The sequence below is a fragment of the Nasonia vitripennis genome (assembly GCF_009193385.2).
Source record: "Nasonia vitripennis strain AsymCx chromosome PSR unlocalized genomic scaffold, Nvit_psr_1.1 chrPSR_random0039, whole genome shotgun sequence".
NCBI lineage: Eukaryota > Metazoa > Arthropoda > Insecta > Hymenoptera > Pteromalidae > Nasonia > Nasonia vitripennis.
The window spans coordinates 27,990-48,348 of record NW_022279698.1 but is presented as its reverse complement, the minus strand read 5'-3'; the positions used below and the strand labels follow the sequence as shown (position 1 = coordinate 48,348).

Genomic DNA, 20,359 nt, shown 5'->3' with positions numbered 1-20,359 from the left:
AAAGGATGGACTTCATTTAATTCGAATCAGAATAACATGCTAGAACACGCAGGCTGGCTTGGTGATGAAGAAGATACCAAAACGTTTGTCGATGAAAACGGAAACTTTGACGTAGCGATTCCACTGAGTATGATCTTGGGCTTTGCAGAAGACTATAAAAAAATTATAGTTAATATGAAGCATGAGCTCATTCTTACAAGATCGAGAAGCGACTTAAATGCAATAATCCAGAATGGAACTACATCATCTGGCGTAACTACTTATGAAGATTGTGAAGTAAAAATAACGAAGATAGAATGGTTAATGCCATATGTTATTGCATCAGATAAACAAAAAATCCAGCTATTGAATTTCATTGGTAAGGATAACCCCATCTCTATGTGTTTTCGTTCTTGGGAGATATATGAATATCCTCTTCTTCCAAGCACGAATAAACACGTCTGGACAGTGAAAACTTCAAATCAATTGGAGAAACCTCGTTTTGTAATTCTCGGACTACAAACAAAGAGAAAAGCTACAAGAACTGCAAATGCCAGTAGATTTGATCATTGTGAGATAAGTAATGTGAAACTTTTCTTAAATTCACAATATTATCCATACAACAATATGAATCTCGACATATATAACAATCAGTATGCAATTCTCTATGATATGTATGCTAATTTTCAAAAATCATACTATGGAAGAGATCCGCAGCCGTTGCTGACAAAGCCTATGTTCATCAAGAATGAACCACTCATAGTTATTGACTGTTCACGACAAAACGAATCTCTCAAGAGCGCTCCTGTCGATGTACGTCTGGAGTTTGAGGCTAAAAAAGATTTTCCTGCTCACACTTCAGCATACTGCCTAATCTTACACGATCGCGTCGTTCAGTACAATCCTATCAGTGGGAATGTTAAGAAGCTCGTCTAGGCTGCACCAAAAAAAAAAAAAAAAAAATGGAGTATGCTGTAGACATGACTGGTTTCAAGCAAACCGAAGAAGATTATATTCTAAAGGAAATAGCAATCATACCTCTTAACAAAAATTGTGATCCTGTTTTTCTAATATTCAAAAATCCCTTCTCATGGAAAAAACTCTCAGACAAAATGCAGAGGAAAAACAATTGGCTTAATTATCATGGCATCAGGTGGAAAACAGATGGACATCAATACTCTCAAATTGGAAACTTGCTTCGTGACGCTCTCCATGACGCATCAAAAATTTTTGTCATCGGTGCATTAAAACAGAAATGGCTTCAACGATTCAAATTTTCCGTCTACAACATTCAACAATATGGCTATATCCATCAAAACCATCTTTCAAGTGCGTTACAGTTTGCACAAATCATAATCCAATCTACAAGACTGCCTGCGCACTTCATACTGTTAAACTTATGAAATTATTCTATCAGTCATGCAAACATTTGTAAGAAAAAATAAAATGAATAAATAAATAAAAATTAAAAAAAAAATAAATAAATAAAAGTTTTCTCTCCTAATTTTTGAAAAACACACCTCCTCACATCTATCGAGGGTGAAAAGCCTTACGATTCGTGAAAAAATTTCCCTCACCAATTTTGAAAACTAGTGTCCACCTCCTTTTAGTACACTCCCTTTTTTTTGGATTCTCGACTGTGAGAATGCGAGATTATCCTTTTCTAACAAGAAAAGATCTTGGAGAAAATCTCACTCTGAATTTATTTAGGACTTCTAAGAAAATTGCTGTATATCGGTGCGAAAGGCATATATCTGTGCGTTCCCTACAAAACCCAATAAGATATCTCTGCAAATGATTTTTAAACGGGAGTGTTGTCTCTGGGAAAGTGAAAGGGATAGTACCTGTGGGATTTGTATGTATAGTCGGCGGTCAATATTTTCTAGCTTCACGTTTCTCAGTCAGAAAACACCTGTGTGCGGGTCTTCGTCCTTATCTGCGTGAAGATCGTATTGGAAATGTGAGGGCTAGTACCTATGCAATCTGTCCGCGCAGACGGGGACTAACTTATCGCAGTCGAAAGGAAAAAAAAAAACACATGTCGCTGGAAGCTGTATACATCTGCGTGGGATAGTTTGTATACGTATCCCAGAATTATCTACGCGAAGTTTGTATAAGGAGCATTTCTCGCATACATTCCGTAAAGTAGAGGAAAACACCTGTGCGCGAGTCGTCGTCTCCACCTGCGCGAAGGAGGAGGAGCATGAACCCACCACTAAATTTTTTTTCGGGACACGGAGAAGGGAAGATTGGGACTTATACATACTACGGTTACTGGCTCACACTAAGAGAGGAGGGGGTGAGCCAGAATCCGCATGAGCCAGTATGCCTATAGCCTATCTACTATCCCACCCAAACCGCAAGGCTCGGCACAATGACGGCAACACGACGACATTTACGCCGCCCGCAAGATTGCCAGGTGCCCCGGCTTTTGACCGTCATATGCTCAGCATGTGGCCGTCCGAGTGCGGCACAGGTGCCGTCAATCTGCCGGCATTTTGCTCGGTCAGTTTTTGCGCTCTATTACGCATAAATATAGCTGTAAAATCGATGGAATATGCACATTAGACCGTAATTAAGCTATAGCGCATGTCCCTGTACGAGGTGAACAAAAAAAAAAAAAGAAAAATAAGAAAAAAAATGACCAGCGGCAGGACTTGAACCGGAGACCTTCCGATTCGTAGGCTGTCGCTTTACCATTGAGCCACGAATACTTCTTACTTTGAGTAGTAAAGTTTATCCTCGTGTACTATGAGCAGCGGTACAAGTTAGATGTTTATTGCATTATACTGTTAAACAATCAGCAGGATATTGCGACAACACGTTTAACAAGATTAGCAATCACTGCCGAGTTCGTGTATATGGTGTACACTAACAGTCTGCCGTAAAACCGGAAAAAATATAATAATAATTAATAATACTTGCAAATAGGCAATTAACGTTATCAGATTGATGAACAATAGTCTACATTAACAATCTGCACCGCCTCAACAACGTAATCCACTGAGTATTCAACGTTTCGTTAAGTTGCGAAGGAACATCACCCCGATAACATTATGTCGGCCGAATGACGGCACGGAGACTGCTCGGAATGGGCCACGCGTGACGTCCCCGTACCCCTGCTCCGGGACACGGAAATGACGGCCCGGGGGGGTGGGTGGGAAGTCTAGTCTGGAAAGGGCCTTCTAGATTAGTTTCGATGTTTATGACAGAACACTTTTAAATTTCGAAAAAATCGATTTTTTATTGCTTATTTTCATAGGAAATTTTCCGTAGAATACTTCCCTGAAACCCGTTTATCAATAAAAAAATTTTCCGCAAAATTATAAGCAAAATAGTAAAACCAAATTTTTATCGTTTTTTCGTAAAATTGCGTATTTTACATCTTTTGTCTAATACGACTAATAATTCTAATTTTAGGTTTTATAAATTCAATATGAATATAATTTTAATTGTAAATGTTGAAAATACTATTTTTTTTCCGTAGTATGAAACGGTCACGACTCTTCTTGGTCCTGCGAGTGATTTTATTATAGAAAAGTGGTGAGCATTTGCTTAATCTGTGTCGTAATCTTAACAACAGATACTAGATAAATTCTATTTATCTTCTTTTATAATAATTTGATAGTGATATTTGTTCAGGTCCGGGATACCAGGTAAAAGGAATGTATATTAAAATAATTGTTGATTTTTTTTCTAGTTAATAAGCAGAATGTATTGAAGTACGTGAATTATAAAACATAAATTGCAATGTTAATTTTACGTTGCAATTGAACCTATACATTTGGTTCTTATTTATCTGTTTGATTATTATTTAATATGCTTTATTATGCAGTATTAAATATTATCTAATTGATTTATGCTTCTTTCTTTTATATTTAATATGTAACTTATTAATTATTCTGAACGATACGCGTAAATTGCGATATCTTATGTTTTATGTTCAGATACGCCTAAATTGCGTTATCTCTTTGCATATTTTAATAATTATGAACGATACGCTTAAATTGCGATATCTTATATTCAATTTTGGTATTACAAAATGTGTATCGATGTTTCTATTCAATGCTTAATTGCTATTGAATAGAGACTAGGCTGCGTAAATTGCAGTGGAGCTAGTGTCTGTATTAGGCCGCGCAGGGCCTTTTATATGTTATGAAGAGAGCGCGGATTAAGCCGCCGGAATTTTGCACACTTTTGCAAAATTTCCACTTATATTAAAATTGACGCAGAAATCTGCGCACGCTTCGCCGCTGCCGCGTCACCACTCGCTCTTATGCTTTGGGCGTGTGTATGTTGTTGGTGAGCGCTGTTGATGGCTAGCTTCGTAATGTTTGTTTTTGTTGCTCTCCTGCCACTGCTGGCTACTCTGTGTTCTTATATGTATATGTCGTAGCGGGATAGCGAAGCATTCATATGTTTCTGTGGGCATATTCGAATGATTTTAGATTTTGGTTATAATATTTTTGTGTTTGAGGCACGAATCGTGTATGGGGCATTGCATAGTCCCCTAGTAAAAATTTTTCAACTTGTTGAATAATTTTTACTACACCTCCAGAAATAATGATTCATGGGATTAACTGGGAGTATATATAGAAAAAATTTGTCAATTCGGAACATTCTTTACCTTCCGGTTCCGTTTGTTTTGTTACCCTTATTCCTCTTCTGCCTCACCTCCTCCTTTTTTTTTAGATTTCCATGCTTCTTCAAAATCCAGCCGTACCTGTTGCTGCCAGATGTTGTTCCCGTATCCGTAAGTGGCGTACGGGTTCACTTTTTGTGTTGTGTTTTTAGGTATGGTGTCGAGGACCTCTTTCCTTGCCAGGGTTTTGATGGCTGGCGTATCAAACAGGGTGTGTAACTTTTGCTGGATTTTGCGGGCCCTCTTTGATCTTTGGCGATATTGCTCTAGTGTTATGATGGTGCGTGGTCTTGTTGATGGCGAAGGAGGAGGTGTAAGGCTCTCCTCTGCTGGTGTGGAGGTTTGTGCTAGGTCGCATTGGACCGCTCGACCGTACGGCATTCGGACACCACGCGACTTCCACGTATAGGCCAATCGCGCGCGTTCTTCGGCCGTACGTGGCGTTATTATGCGAGCTCCGGGCTGGATTACCTCCTGTCCAAGTTGGACAGTCTGGACCCAAACGTCCTGCCCAGAGGTTAGTTTTCGTGGATAAACCACGGATAAGTTTGCTGAGCGCTTAAAAGTGCGTCTCATCTCTATGGATTTTTAATATTTCTAAAAGCGCTTGATATTTGCGACTTCTTGAAATATACTGGTGATATTCAGCTCTAATTTGCTCTTATATAGGTTCAAGCCGTGTGTGAAGAGCTTATGTCCCTTAAACTGATGGTGGGGGTTTGTTTTGAGGGTATTGGCACGGTATTGTAATATTCTGATAGAAGGAGAAGGCAGTGGCTTTGTGGACCATGTTTAAATGGTATTTGTATGCTCCGAATTAGACTACTAAATTTTTCAATTCTTCATATATAGTTTTTGTACATTCGAAATTTTATTTCCGCTACAAGTATTTAGGCTATTTATGTAATTTTATGATAATTTTATAATAAAAGTGTTTACTTGTAGGGTAAATTTGTAAGATGAATCATTTTTTCTTTACATTTAACATTACGTATACATATACACTCTTACAATAGTTATTTATATTATGTTGTCTGAACATTTCCGTTTATAATTTTTTAAATCACTTATGTGAAAACGACCTTTCTCTTTTTGATTTTCTTTATCAATTAAAAAATACGACGTTTTTCCGATTTTTCTTTGAATGATATATGGACCTTCATAAATGGAGAAGAATTTTGAGATTTTTTTATTTTCTAAATCTGATATGTTGTTGGATTTTACGAGGACTTCATCTCCTTCGTGAAATTCAACGAAAAATGGCTTTTTTAATAAATTATATTTTTCAGCTCGCTTTTTAGCTTTTGAAATAATTTGTTCACGTGCTAAGAAAATTTTTTGTTCGTGTGACGGTTCATTTTCTGATTCAATTATATGAATCCAATTTTTCCACGCTCGTTTTGGCTTTATACCTAAATGTAATTCGAGTGGAGTAAAGTTTGTAGTATCGTGATAAGTCTCGTTTATAATAGTCTGGATAATGTTAATATATCCGACCCAACCGGTATGGTTTTCGCTGGTGAATGTTCTAAAAAATCTCCCGAGTTCTTTGTTTACCCGTTCGACTATGTTACTCTGTGGATGTCGAATCGATGAAAATATTAAATCAATGTTTTCTTTCTGTAATTTTTCTATCCACGCCTTTGCTGTGAATTGTGGACCGTGATCACACGAAATGCGCTTCGGTTTTCCATATAATAGAATATATTCGTTAAATATTTTTCTTATCACTGTTGCGCAAGTTTGCCTACGAATTGGATATAGTACAACAAATTTTGAAAACGCGTCTATTGTTACAAGGATGTGTTTCATGCCGCCGCGTCCTGTTGGTAACGGACCAAAGAAGTCGATTGATAGTAAATCGTGTGGCGCTTCCGGAATTATAGGCTCCATTGGCGCAATGCATGGTCTAGTAGAAACTTTGTTCCTTTGGCAAGAATCGCAGAATGAAATAAGTTTTTGTGATTTATGTCTTAAATTGTTTATGTAAAAATCTTCTTGTAACACGCGAATTATTTTTTTCGCGCCTACATGACCATAAGCTTCGTGTGTTTCAAGAATGAGAGGTTCTATCATTTCTTTAGGAACCATTATTTTATATTGATTTGATTGATTCTTTTTATAAATTATATCGTTTTCAATTATGTAAATATGGTTTATATTTTGATTCTTGTTTTCAAAATATCTAGTAATTAATTTATTTAAATATTCATCATTGTGTTGTAACTTTGATAAATTTTTAAATTTGTTCATTAAATCTTTACAAAATTTTTGTGCCTTCAAAAGAGCAATAATGATTTCTCCCGGTTTTCTTTGCTCTTCCGGGTTGAAATCCGGGTGTCGGCTTAGCATATCTGCGACAACGTTATCTTTACCCGGTACGTGGTCAATTATTAGATTATAATCTTGCGTTCCCAGAATCCACCGACGGATTCTGTTGCCCACGAATTTGCTTTTAAACAGGAAGGTCAAGGCTTTGTGGTCAGTCTTTATATAAATCTTCGCGGTTCGTAAGTAAGTACTTAATTTCTGTAAACTCCACACGACAGCGAGTAATTCCTTTTCTGTCGTAAAATATGCCAATTCGGATGCTTTTAGTGTTCTACTAATATATATATAATTACGCGTTCATCTCCGTTTTTATCGATCTGTGAGAGTGCACCTGCGATTGCGAAATCGGACGCGTCGCAGCGGAGGATGTATGGTTTTGATGGATCGGGGTATGCAAGACAAACGTCCTTTTCGAAAAGCTCCTTTACTTTATTGAATGCTTGTTGTTGTCTGTCCCCCCACCCCCAGGATTTTTGTTTTTCCTTTCTTAAAAGCTCTAATAGTGGCAATAATTCTTGAGCATGATTTTTTGTAAATTTCGCGTAAAAATTAATAGTACCCAGAAAGGCTTGTAATTGTTTCAAGTTTCTTGGGATTGGATAATTTTTTATTGCTTCGATTTTATTCTCCTGTGGTTTTATGCCCGTCGTTGAGAGGATAAATCCTAAGAATTTAGTTTCTTTCTTGAAGAATTCTGATTTTTTAAAGCTTAGGGTGAAGTTCCATTTTATTAAGCTTTGGAACAGCGCCTCTAGGTGTCTCAAGTGATCTTTTTCACTTTTTGAGATGCATAAGAAGTCGTCTACAAAGTTCAATATAAAATCCCCAAGATTTTTAGTAACGTGAAAGAGGCCACGTAATAAAGCTGCACTGCTTATTTTAGTACCGAAAGGAACAACTTCGAATTCATATAGTTTCCCTTCGAACATGAATGCCGTGTATTTTTTGCTATCCTCACTAAGAGGTATTTGCCAGAAACTGGATGTTAAATCTAAACTAGACATAACTTCGACTCCGAAGCACTGTTGCAAGAGTTCCTCAAAGGTCATCCTCAAACATGTCGTTTACTTTACGTGCATCAAGACAGAAACGAATTGATCCATCTTTTTTAAATACTGGTACGATCGGACTTATATAATTACTACTTGACCGCCGTATGACCTTCCATTCTAACATGATTCCTATCTGTTCTCTGAGCTTACCCTTCATGTTTGTAGCTACAGGATACGGCGGAATAAAGAAAGGTTCAGGATTTTTACTCGAATTTTGTATTCAAAGGACGCTAATCTACCTGGCTTTCCATAAAACACTTTACGATATTTTTGTAGTAAATTTTTGAGTTCATTGATCGTCTCTGGGCTTTTCGTTACACAGAATTTTAATTTTTCGTCGATTTCCTTATCGGAGAGATCGTAAGGATCGGCTAATGAACTACGATCATTTTGTCGATACGTTAGTTCATTTATAAAGTTTGAACATCGGGCTTTATTTAGCACTGGTCCGTTTAGTGAGTGAGGATAAACACAATCGGTCAGGTCCTCCTCGATAATTTCAATGTAGCGATGGTCCATTTCCGATTCTAATAAATTCTCATTTTTATATGATAATTTTTCAATTTTACTATTCATGCGAATCGTGATTTCATCGTATTTCGTGTCTATAAGAAAACCGAGTTCCTTAATTGAATCAATTCCAAGAATACAATCCCGAATTAATTTTGGGATGATCAAGAAGATTAAGTCTTTCGTGATAGTACCGATTTGTGTAGGGCACATCAATTGTTTATTAAGACGAGTCGATTTTAGCCCTGTTGCTCCTCTAATTATAGTACCAACGATAGGCAAAGTTGCAACGTTTTTAAATTTGTCTAAGTTAGTGTTATAGAAATCTTCTGAAATGCAAGTTACTTGACTACCAGTATCAACTAGGGCTCTTATAGGGATAGCATTAATCTTGATGTTTACTTCTGGACAGGCACAAGTTTTATTATTTCTAGTATCCTCATCGGATTCGTATAGTAGATCCTCTCGTGGATTATTAAATATCGTACATATAGGAGTTTGTTTATTAGTTGTTTCTTGTGTTTGTATCTTTTGAATTATATTCTTTTCCGAGGCACAAGAAACAACTTTTATTGGTTTTTTGGCAAAGCCCAAGTGTTTTTTAAGCAATCATTTAAAGAATCTTCTAGTGGAAGGTTAATTGTAGTGGGTTTTGAAGTTATTATTTTTGGTTTTGTACCCGTTTCTTTAGCAGGGACTTTCGTTGTTTGACCCGCGTTTGCTTCGATTACGTTCAATGTTTGTGTTTGAGGAAACTTCCTTTGAAATTTTTTATTTTTAAAATTTGATTGTTGATTTGCAGATTTATACGATTGATGATTACTAGGGAATTCTGTGTTTGTGTCTTCAGGATTTGATTTTTTCTTAAATAGAGACTGTCTTTGATTGTTACCGTTATCTTTAAAGGCCAATAATTCGAAAAATTTATCTTGAGAATTGATGTTCTGTGACTTTACGGTGAATCGAATATCCCAATCAAAATGGTTAGATATTTTTCGTACAAGCTCGGCTTCCGAGAAATTTCGTTCTAAATCTTGTGCGAATCCCCACACATATGTAGCATATTCGAGATGTGAGTATTTTGAATCAGGATTATATCTGTTGTATTCTACTTTTCTTGACCACTCGTCCTGAATATCTTCGTTCCAAAATCGGGCTTTAAATTTTCTTTCAAAATCAGATATATTATTTATTGAGTGTTGTGCAATGTCGAACCACGAAGATGCCGTGTTTTCTAATGTTTGGCTGATTATTATATTCATTTCGGAACCGTCCACGTTTAACACGTCTAAGTATCTCTTGAGATCGCGTAGATATCTCATTGGTTTTTCTTTGGTATCGGCTCTAAATGTTGGTGGTTTTAATTTGGGTGATTTGGACGAAATACTTAAGCTTGTGTTATTTCCGTCCATGATTATTTCGTGATTCGATGATCGAATTTTATTAAGTCTATCTGTTAAAGTTTGGAATTCTTCCTTGAAAGTTTTATTAGAATTTTCGATGTGAGTTTTTAAATTTTTTAACTCTTCATCGAATTTAGTAAGTGTGTTGTTATATGTTATATGTTCGACTTCGAGTGATTTTACTCGTTTTTCATTTGACCTGGTTATTTTTAATAAATTCTGACTTGTGTTTGTCAACGCAGTTAATTTTGAGGTTATATCTTGTTTTAAATTCATTAATATGACTTCCGCGTCCTCTTCGTGTTTTCTTATTTTTATGTCTATTAATGTTTCTACATTATCTGAAAGGTTGACTTCTGGTTGGGACTCGAGGCGGAGTTCGGAAAATTTCAAAGCTACTTTACTATCGATGGACCTTTCAATGTTTTCATTAAATTTGTCTAAATCATCATAATCTAATTTATTTATGGTATTGGCGTCTATCTCGTCGATTCTGGTTTTAATGGTATCACTGTTTATGTTTAAAGCTAAGTACTCGGAATCGATTTTTTCGACACGTTCATTGATTTGTTTATTCTTTTCATCTAGATCATTAACGATTTCTGACGTCTCATCTGCTTTTTCTAAAAGATAATTTAACACTTCGTGTAATTTTCGTGCCCAGATGGCGTTCGATGAGGGATCGTCGATTATTGACTGATTTGCGTCATCTGTAGTAAGTATTGCATTGAAAGTTTCGTTTAGTTGTGATTTTAGCTCTTTCGCGGCTGTACTACGAGTAATCCTGGCGCTCTTTCGAAGCGTACTAGAAAATATGTTCTTACTCGCGTCTGCCATTTTTGTGTTAGTTTATATAGCTAAGTCTATTAAATTTATTTTTATTATCGTAAAATATACTGCCTTCCTTTTTTTTTTTTTTTTTTATTAAGAACCTGGTATCCTGGCAGGATCGCCAATGAAACGGTCACGACTCTTCTTGGTCCTGCGAGTGATTTTATTATAGAAAAGTGGTGAGCATTTGCTTAATCTGTGTCGTAATCTTAACAACAGATACTAGATAAATTCTATTTATCTTCTTTTATAATAATTTGATAGTGATATTTGTTCAGGTCCGGGATACCAGGTAAAAGGAATGTATAATTAAAATAATTGTTGATTTTTTTTCTAGTTAATAAGCAGAATGTATTGAAGTACGTGAATTATAAAACATAAATTGCAATGTTAATTTTACGTTGCAATTGAACCTATACATTTGGTTCTTATTTATCTGTTTGATTATTATTTAATATGCTTTATTATGCAGTATTAAATATTATCTAATTGATTTATGCTTCTTTCTTTTATATTTAATATGTAACTTATTAATTATTCTGAACGATACGCGTAAATTGCGATATCTTATGTTTTATGTTCAGATACGCCTAAATTGCGTTATCTCTTTGCATATTTTAATAATTATGAACGATACGCTTAAATTGCGATATCTTATATTCAATTTTGGTATTACAAAATATGTATCGATGTTTCTATTCAATGCTTAATTGCTATTGAATAGAGACTAGGCTGCGTAAATTGCAGTGGAGCTAGTGTCTGTATTAGGCCGCGCAGGGCCTTTTATATGTTATGAAGAGAGCGCGGATTAAGCCGCCGGAATTTTGCACACTTTTGCAAAATTCCCACTTATATTAAAATTGACGCAGAAATCTGCGCACGCTTCGCCGCTGCCGCGTCACCGCTCGCTCTTATGCTTTGGGCGTGTGTATGTTGCTGGTGAGCGCTGTTGATGGCTAGCTTCGTAATGTTTGTTTTTGTTGCTCTCCTGCCACTGCTGGCTACTCTGTGTTCTTATATGTATATGTCGTAGCGGGATAGCGAAGCATTCATATGTTTCTGTAGGCATATTCGAATGATTTTAGATTTTGGTTATAATATTTTTGTGTTTGAGGCACGAATCGTGTATGGGGCATTGCAAGTATATATGTAGCACTTTGGAGGTGAGTCTAAGAGGTCAGGTTGCACAAAAACATGAGTACATGTATATCCGCCTTATCCAGCCGACTGGCGACTAGACCAGCTGAACTCGCTTAACTTAATTAATTTATAACTTAACTTATAAGCCGAATTATGTAAAAACAAGGTTATTTGCATAATCCGCAATTAATTTGCAAACGATTGATGTTAGTTTCATCCCCAAGCTATGTAGCACCTGACGAATAATTCGTGAATATAGGGATTCTCGGGACTCGAAAGGTTTTTTATTTTTTATAAACAAACTAAGGCTCCCACAATTTTCGGACTTGCATTTGCAAACTTTGCAAATGATTCCGCAATTTTAGAAATTTTTTCTATATCGATTCGCGAAAGTCAATCGTACAGTTCACGGAGCTCACTTGGTAGTCTTGGTTGCTAACATAATAAAAAGCGCGTTATTCAAATATTATAAATTTATATATTATGTAGCATCAAAATAGTTTTTACACTGACCTTTAAATCGTTTTGAAAAAGTAAAATTTTTGTCATCTAAATTTTCAAGTTTATTAAAAAATTTATTATGTCTCCTAGAAAAATTTGTTTGCCAAAAAAAATATTAAAGTCAGATTATCTGTATACAAAATTGTTATGTAAATTAAAAAAATTTAAGATGGAACTTGTAAATGACGGAAAAATATCAATAAATTCACTTAAATGTGTTATATTTTCACTATATAACAATGTAGATGACAAAATTCTAAAAGGCTTTTACAACTGGATTAAAAATAATGTACGAAGATTGGTTCTAGACCTAGAGGAATATCATATAACCAAACCGGCTCTAGTGGAAGCTCCAATAAATAAAATTAATAAATACAGATTTAATAAATTTGCAGATGCAATAAGCCAATTATGTTCAACACCAGATGATTTTATGTAAGCATTTTGTTGTCTACTGATATGTATTGTCCATTTCATCATTTCTTGGTCTTAATTAACTTAAACTACAAGTTACAATACTAAACTATATTTGTAAATTAGGCAGGAATCATTAATTCCAGCTTTAATTACAATTATCAAGTTAAAACTTCTTCTTCATACATTTTTTGTTATTCTAGGTCTGTGATTAAACACAATATTAGTGAAGTTTGTGCTATCCTCTATGGACCATGTTATGATAAACGGTATGAGAAGTTTGTGACTAGATATTCGTACTTTCATAAAAAAGAGTTGATAGAAAGAATTAATTTATTAATTGAGGAGGAAGAACTATATACTACAGCATGTGACTTTACACCAATTGCTAATAGAAGTTCTGATCCAAAAACAGTTCAACCACAACAATTAAATGTTTATAATACACCCAATCGTGTCCTAATTTCTGTCAAAAAATTGGATTTATCAGCTCCTGAATCTCCAGAAAAAGGAGGATTTGACATTTCTAATGAAGATTTGGAATATCGCTCATTAAAAAGAAGAAAGTTGAATTAGCTGAAAAATTTATAATAATATATTTTAATAAAAAATATCAGAAATTCTGTTTTATATTCAAAGAAGGAAAAACCATGCTTTTAGTGAACACCTAAAATAACCTCTAATGCAAAAAAATATGTATTTTGACAGAATTTATTTTTGAATTTACATCGGATAAATAGAATAAAAGCACTTAATTAATCTCTTTAATAAACAGGTTTTTTCTTGTCTTATAGAATTATTAGCTAGTTTTTCTTGTTCTATTGCTGGATGTGGTCTATAAGCGTTTGAGTAAAGTAACGTATCACAAATTGATGGAGAAGTACATCTTTGCTTTTGTCTTATCTACATCATTTATAACTATGGATTCAATTTTGCGCTTTTTTGAGGTCGTATAGAGATTATACCTCTTTAGTAAATTACTTATAAAGTCAGACTTCTTTATTCTTAGTTTATAACAAACTTCAGGATAGGTGAGAGCGATAAATAATTGATCTATATCAGATATTTTGTCTGTTCTAAGAGGAGGAGAATATAAAAGGAGAAAGAGAGGATGGTGCAGATACAGTGGACGATGAGTATGAGTAAATATACTTCTAAGTATATTTTCGTATCCTAATAAAAATCTATTAACTTCAAAATATATGCAAATTGAATTTTCAGTTGAGTATTCAACTCGAGTATTTTTCTACTTTATTTTTATAAATTCTATGATCAGAAATCCAAATGTTGAAACTTTTCAGCTTTACACAATCACTTCCAACATCTACATCTGTAAAGAATTGCCCAGCTAACTATGTTACAATTCTATTTTTTGCACACAACAAATCTTTTCTTTGAAATTCTATCCAAACTAATCTTCATCCACTGTATGCATAAATATATACCCAAATCTGATACACAAGATTTTCCTTTGCTATTCTGTATACTATTAGGTGAGAACTTTACGATATAAGACAAACTTTTGTAATAAATCTCTATCTTGAAAAATAGCCTTTAATACAAGATCAGATCTGATATAAGGTATTTTCACAACTATAATAATGAATCTGAAATAAAGATAAAAGGAATTTTTATATATTTGAAAAAGTAATGTCATGAGAACAAAATTTAACAATAAATCAAAAATTTACAATAGGCTATAATACTTAATAAGAATGTGGTTGTAATACGAAATCTTCCTAAAAAAACCTTTTACAAGGTAAAAATGCAGGCAAGTATACTAATTGTCTCTATATACTCTATACACTAGTTAATTTTCTAGAAAATTCAAGTCTATATTTTTTATGTACTGATTTATTTTTATTCCAATAATTATGGAATTTGACAATGAAATCTAATATAATAAATAGGCTCGTTTTAGTTTGCGATCTCAGGTAAAGAAATTAGTGAAATCTAATTTCTAATTTTACATTGTCAAGTATACTATTATTGTTTATGATGATGATAATATCAAATTTCAGTTAAAGAAAGTTGTGAAATCTGTTGATACATTGTCAAGTATTTTGTTTTTGATTTTGCTTAGAAAAATGAATGCTAACTTCAATTGATAATTATACCTTCAAGGTCATTTCGATTTCATAGATTGTTATTTTTATAAATACTTGACGGACCCCTCGTCTTGCAGTTTACGATGTATGTTTGTATGTTAAAGCCAAGCTTTCTTGAGAAACAGCAGTCTATTCGTGGCATAATTAAAAGTATGACTTATAATTTATTCAAGAATTCCAAGCTTGAATTTTATTTAACAAAATAACTAAGCCTTTAAAAAAGTTTTCGTCATCATTTACCATTCTCGTCGCCTATGATTTTGTCAATTATAAATTTAGTATAAATTAAAAAATTTCTCAACCATTATATAATAATTGTAATTTTCAATAATATTTTTATGAGAGCAGGGTTAACTTTGGTGATTAAAATCGTCGGTAATTTTGATGTAAGTTCACGACTTGAAAAAAAAATAGTATTGTCATTGAGATAAAACTTGAAAAGCACAAGTGGTTGTAATGTTAATTATAGTACCATGTAAAAATTAGCATGTCAATTGTTTCACCGATAAACTGCAAGACGAGGGGTCCGTCAAGTATTTATAAAAATAACAATCTATGAAATCGAAATGACCTTGAAGGTATAATTATCAGTTGAAGTTAGCATTCATTTTTCTAAGCAAAATCAAAAACAAAATACTTGACAATGTATCAACAGATTTCCACAACTTTCTTTAACTGAAATTTGATATTATCATCATCATAAACAATAATAGTATACTTGACAATGTAAAATTAGAAATTAGATTTCACTAATTTCTTTACCTGAGATCGCAAACTAAAACGAGCTTATTTATTATATTAGATTTCATTGTCAAATTCCATAATTATTGGAATAAAAATAAATCAGTACATAAAAAATGTAGACTTGAATTTTCTAGAAAATTAACTGTGGGAGTATATAGAGACAATTAGTATACTTGCCTGCATTTTTACCTTGTAAAAGGTTTTTTTAGGAAGATTTCACAACTTTTGAAAAGTATGAAACATTTTTTTTTAGAAAATTAATTGTGGGAGTATATAGAGACAATTAATATACTTGCCTACATTTTTAACTTGTAAAAAGTTTTTTAGGAAGATTTCGCAACTCTTGAAAAGTATGAAACATTATAAATAACTAATAAAGTAAAATTAGATATTTATAAAATCAATAATTCGTTAGTTAAAAATTGACTTTAAGGTGAAATCGATAGTACTTATGTATGAAACCACGCTGAAACGGAAAAATTATACCTGCCAACAATCTACATCGTAAAGGGTTTTTTAAGAAAGATTTTCGAACTTTTATTTTTTAATTACCAGTGATTTGTTCTAAAAATAATAAGTAGGCATCTTTTGCTCCACGAGGCCATGGTCTTTGTTTAATATACATATCGTTTATTTCAAACCAATGGTCATTCTGACGTACCACATTAGTGTAATGTCCTGTTTCAATAGATTTACCGTGATGAAAAATGCAATTAATTACTTTATATTTTTTTTTATTGATTGTAAGTATAGTTTTCGGTATATCTTTCATTCTGAAATTATTTATTTTTGATGTCGTCTGATGGTCAACGGAAAACAATAGTAGTTGTAAAATTATAATTGTATTGTGAACAGTAGTTTTTTGTAATCTTTTGCATGCACAATGATTACTGCACTCCCCTTCGACGTTTTTCCAATTATCAATGTTGTGATCAAAAACTTCTTGCAATGTTTGTATATCCGTTGGGTCAGGTAGAAAAAGTGACAAAATGTAATTTGAAGTTGTTATAGAATTCCTTTCATCACCTTGTTACAACATTAATTTCGTGTTTGAGAACACTCTGCAAAAAGATAGATGCATTACAAAGATGTAAAAGAAATTCAGCAGCATCTTGCTGCTCACAAGCGGAATATTGTTCGTTTGCATATTCTCTTAAAGCTTTAATATTAACAGGAGTTTTTGCTATATATTGATTAAAACAATGTTTTAAAAGGTCAAAACCTTTGCCTTCCAATAGAATCCTCCTAACAGATATACAGTGAAACAAACTCTGTATACAAGCGTTGGCATAACAAGATACATTATCCTCATTGGGGAAACCATGAATAACCCAATTACTGTCAGATATAATATTTAATTTACAAACGTTCTCCGGATTCTGACTAACATAAATACCTTCGTCTCGTATATAAGAATTCTCATTATCTTTTTCATTAATAAATTCACAAGTTTCCTTAATTAATTCATTACTCCTCTCAACTACTTCCCCATTTTCTTGATCAAACATATTTTGTTTATAATCAACATAAGAATCGTCATAACCGCGGTCTGTTTCCCCTCCTTCAATCAGATCGCTTCCTACTCGTGTATTTTTAGATTCACTTGTAACTCCCTTTTCTGGAATTGTGTTCATAGGTTCTATTTCTGTAGGATACTTTTCAAAAGGAATTATTTGTCCATTAACTTCAATATAATTTTCAAAATAATTAATCGTCGCTTCATTTTTGCGAAAGAAATCATTGCCTAATATGCCAGCTTCCGCTATGGGAAAATCATCGTCAACTAAATGAAAATCTGTTGACACGTTATTAAAATCAACTGTCACCTTGCCAAGCGTTGAAATTGATTGCGTTGTTATGCCTTTTAATCTTATGATCTCATCAGTTTTGATGTTAGTATAGGGCGATATCTCCGATTTACGCACTAAACTAACTGAAGCTCCGGTGTCGAGCATAAATTCTAATGGTTTGTTGAACTCTCCAATGTCAACTTTTATAGTCGGCACCGTGCTCGCGCGACTCAAATTTATGGTTTCTGTGCGGACGTGGGAGTATTCCTCTCGTTGGAATCGGTCGGGCGCGTGCCAGATGTCATCTCTTTCCGCGCGCCCTCCTGAGAAAGAGACTCGGCGTTTCCCTGCGCTACGTTTCCTGAGCGCATGTCCCGCTGCAGCTTGAAACAGGCATTACGCGTATGCCCTTGTATCCCGCAATAATAACACGTCGGTCTAAATGCGTTAGGGGTGTTGGGAGTATTATGGTTACGATTATAATTCGAATTATTTGGAGGTCTCGAATGTTCATTATTATTCGATCTTCGATTTTCTGAAATTCTTTGATTAAAATTATTATTATTACCGTAACTATTGTTTGCTTGATTCGGGAAGAATCCATTGCGCTGCCTATGCGTCCGCGGATCTCCCACCGTAATCCTCTTTTGAAAAATTTTATACAATCTCTTTCGAGATCATTTTGAAACGTTTGTTAGTCGCCCTTCCCGCTGAGCTGCGGCTGTGATCTCTTATTCAATTTCTCGAATTCTATTCAAAAATACAATTACCGATTCGTTTCCTTTCTGCTTCATTTTAGCCAAGTCGCCAGACCACTCATGAAAAGTTTTTGCCGAACCGTAAATGTTTTCGAAGAACTCGATGACATCATTTACCGATGTGAACGTTTGTCCGCGGGTACTGTTTAATGCGTCCCCATATAGGCGCATCCGAATAAATTTGGCTAACTCTCCTTCGAGTGTGCTAGGAAGCAATTCTTTTGCTTCCCTACATCCGTCGAGAAAAAGTGAGAGTGACACATTTTGTCCGTTGAATCGCGAAATTAAATCTAATACGTTAGATATGGACATTCCACGAACCTGGATTGTCTCGGCCATTATTCTCGATTTTTGTTCTATTTTCGGTTTATTATGGGTTGATTGAATTTTTAGTGTGTTGAGGCTTTGGTCAAATGACAAGAAGGGTTCGCTTTCGTTAGATGAGTCTTGATGACTCCGGGATGTCTCGATTTTAAATTTTTCAAAAGGCGGTACAAATGTTCCCGTCGCGTAGGTACTAAGGCGGTCTCGCACAAGCTTGATTGCTTGAAAAAATCCGAATCCGGGGCTATTTATAGTTTTATTAATTTCCGCCGCGTTATTTTCGTCGGCGAAAAAGGCTTCTAACACTTCCGGCTTGATTTCGATGGATAATTGTTGTTTGATAGTATCAATCACGTTTCCGTTTATAGGGGTATCGCGTATTTCCAGGGATCCGAAAATAGATGTTATATTATTTTGTGTTAGTCCTCGAGAAATGGGAGTGCTTGTACCGATGCACGAAGACTCTGCGTGTTTTTTCAGTGCGGATGGTTTTAGGTAAATTTTTGAGTTAAATTGGACCGTATTATCCTGCTCGTTCTCTACCTCAGAAATGACGACTTCTTCGTCACTATCTCCTAACTGATTTGAGCTATTTAAACGATATTGGTAAAACTCATACTTATTTCGGGGTAAATCGGGATTTTTATCAGCGTCAATATTAAATTTTTCGCACGAGTTTTTCACTTCTTTTGTTAATCGATCTACTTCTTGTATAAGCTTCGTTGCTTCGGGACTATTATTCTGGATCGCGCTTTTTAGTTCGTTTTCTTTGTCCTTAAGTTGTGTTAATAGGGAATCATCAAAATCTATTGTATATTTAGTACCACGTTTTGTGTTAACAAATTGATCGCGTGACATGATAGGAACTCATTCTAAAAGTGATTTCGTTTCCGCGTTTCCCGGCCGCTATGCACCATTTTAAAAATAAAAATATATTAATGTGTTACGTCCGAATGAGCGCAACTCACCAATATACTTACGTGTGCCGAGTTCCTATCGTAATATTATTTGATTTGTATTGTAATAAAGGAAATCCCTTTTGGCTACCGCAGACGCGGTCACTGCCTTCCGGGAAAGGGAGCTGGATAACGAAATCACTTAGACGGGGTTAAGTTTTAAAGCAACTACTATAATGTATTTCACTCGTATTAGAAAAGAGAGAAAAGTACCTTTTACAATGTGTGTGTATGTTTGTGTGTGTTTGTCTGAAGATGCACGCCAGCAGAAGGTTGCAGCTGTGGATCCTTGGCGCCTGGTTCCTGCGTCGGTGGTTCAGTACGGTCAGGCTGTTGATGGGCCGTCGGCTCCCAGCTTCTCTCCTTTATGGTAAACAAGTGTAGACAGATGGGCGCCTCGATGCGTCGGCTTCCTTTTGGAGACGAGAGGGTGATGCGCTTTGACGAACGCCAACACGTGTATCTCCGTTCACTATATGGACTGTCGATTTGGGCTAAGTTCCTTTAACTTGGGCACTGTTAACTCGTATTTATAATTGTTGTTGGTCTGGCGACTGGCAGCGATTCGGCTTGTAAAGCGACTTCAGGAAAACTGACTACGAGCACCCTTTTGCTCCCGGTCTTTATATACTAGATTTTCGTATTTTTCGTCATTCCATTTTTGGAGATGCTAACATAAGATTTCCTTGTGACACTTGCTCTAATGGAAATGTGACAGGTCAATTCATAAAATCTTAGTTTTATTACTTCTAATTTTGGGGAATCGAGCTTATAACTAGCTCTCCCGCTGCTTTCTGTTGCCTGCGCGCTCTTTGAGAGTGCGCGCGTGAGACTTTCTCGATTGTTTTATTTTTCATTTTTATGTGTGACATCGTT

The 20,359-nt window shown here is 34.8% G+C and overlaps 1 protein-coding gene across 1 annotated transcript; it reads right to left on the bottom strand.

Moving 5' to 3' along the window:
- Positions 1 to 7,990: 7,990 nt before the first annotated feature.
- Positions 7,991 to 19,385, bottom strand: LOC116418030. Its single transcript, XM_031933210.1, has 6 exons — positions 18,216 to 19,385; positions 16,779 to 17,712; positions 16,547 to 16,681; positions 9,194 to 10,627; positions 8,244 to 8,609; positions 7,991 to 8,169 (listed from the first exon to the last, which is right to left on the bottom strand). The coding sequence occupies exons 1-6, from the start codon at positions 19,383 to 19,385 to the stop codon at positions 7,991 to 7,993; spliced, it is 4,218 nt and encodes a 1,405-aa protein (XP_031789070.1).
- Between the last annotated feature and the right edge of the window lie 974 nt (positions 19,386 to 20,359).